Source organism: Miscanthus floridulus, chromosome 17, assembly GCF_019320115.1.
Source record: "Miscanthus floridulus cultivar M001 chromosome 17, ASM1932011v1, whole genome shotgun sequence".
Lineage (NCBI taxonomy): Eukaryota > Viridiplantae > Streptophyta > Magnoliopsida > Poales > Poaceae > Miscanthus > Miscanthus floridulus.
Window position 1 is genome coordinate 79,272,932 of NC_089596.1, and position 1,784 is coordinate 79,274,715.

The 1,784-nt window shown below is 54.1% G+C and overlaps 1 protein-coding gene across 1 annotated transcript; it reads left to right on the plus strand.

Moving 5' to 3' along the window:
* Positions 1-672: 672 nt before the first annotated feature.
* LOC136515836 (uncharacterized) lies at positions 673-975 on the plus strand. The gene has a single exon (XM_066509319.1). It carries the CDS (start codon positions 673-675, stop codon positions 973-975), a length of 303 nt encoding a protein of 100 aa, XP_066365416.1.
* Positions 976-1,784: the final 809 nt, after the last annotated feature.

Below are 1,784 nucleotides of genomic sequence, written 5' to 3' on the forward strand. Positions count from 1 at the left end.
TTGATGACATGCTAAAGAAGCCCTACCCTTACCACTAGGGCCTGGTGAAGCACGCCCTCGAGGAGTGCACCATGCTCCGGCATTACTACACCAAGCTTGGGCTCCTCGACGATGATGCCAAGAAGAGGGGCGCCGGTGACAGGGACGACGACAAGGACAACGGGTTCCTCGAGGTGCACAATGCCTTCATGATCTTTGGCGGGCCATCAGCGTGCCTCACGGCGTGCCAGTGAAAGAGGGAACGCCGGGAGGTCTTCTCGGTTAAGGTGGCCACCCCCCTGATACCTCGAATGGTCTTGGGAGGCGATCACCTTTGATTGGGATGACCACCCTGATCATGTCCCAAACCTCAGGTGGTACCCACTCATTGTTGACCCGATCATCGGCAACACCTAGCTCACCAAGGTGTTGATGGATGGAGGCAGCGGCCTTAACATCCTCTACGCCAACACCCTAGAGCTCCTAGAGCTTGACTAGTCATAGCTCCAGGGTGATGCCGCACCTTTCCACAGCATCGTGCCGGGGAAATGCACGCGACCCCTCGGGCGCATCGACCTACCCATCTGCTTTGGTACTCCCTCCAACTACTGCAAGGAGGTCCTCACCTTTAGGGTGGTTGGGTTCAAGGGAACGTACCATGCCATCCTGGGGTGGTCGTGCTACGCCAAGTTCATGGCGGTCCCCAACTACACCTACCTCAAGCTTAGGATGTCGGGTCCCAATGGTGTCATCACGGTCGAGTCCATGTACGAGCATACATACGACTGCGATGTCGAATGCATTGAGTATGCCAAGGCTCTTGTGGAGGTCAAGACCCTCATCGTCAACCTCAACCGGCTTGGTAGCGAGGTGCCTGACTCCAAGCATCGCGCCAGGACTTTTGAGCCCACAGAGGCCGTCAAACTCATCCCAATCGACCCCGCCTGCCCCGACGACCATGCGCTGCGTATCAGCACCACCCTCGACATCAAATAGGAAGCCATGCTCATTGACTTTCTCCGTGTGAATGCCGATCTATTCGCATGGAGTCCCTCAGACATGCCGAGCATACCGAGGGAAGTCACCGAGCACGCCTTGGACATTCGGGCCGGTTCTAGACCGGTGAAGCAGCGCCTGCGCTGATTCGACAATAAAAAGCGCAGGGCCATCGATGAGGAGGTGTAGAAGCTTTTGGTGGCCGGATTCATCAAGGAAGTATCCCATCTGGAGTGGTTGGCTAATCCTGTATTAGTTAAGAAGAAAAATGGGAAGTGGAGAATGTGCGTAGACTACACCGGTCTAAATAAGGCATGTCCAAAAGTCCCTTTCCCATTACCTCGAATTGACCAAATCGTTGACTCCACTGTGGGATGCGAAACCCAATCCTTCCTTGATGCGTATTCCGGTTACCATCAAATCAAGATGAAAGAGTCCGACCAACTCGCGACTTCTTTCATCACCCCATTCGGCATGTACTGCTATGTGACTATGCCATTCGGCCTTAGAAACATAGGGGCCACATACTAGCGGTGCATGACCTAGGTCTTTGGCAAGCACATCGGGCAAACCATCGAGGCCTACGTGGACAACATCATGGTCAAGTCTAGGAAGGTCGATGATCTTGTTGGCGACTTGGAAATAGCCTTCAAATGCCTCAGAGAGAAGAGCATCTAGCTCAACCCCAAAAAGTGTGTCCTTGGGGTCCCCCGAGGCATGCTCTTAGGATTCATAGTCTCGGAACATGGCATCGAGGCCAACCTAGAGAAGGTCTCAGCCATGACCAACATGGGACCAATCCAAGACCT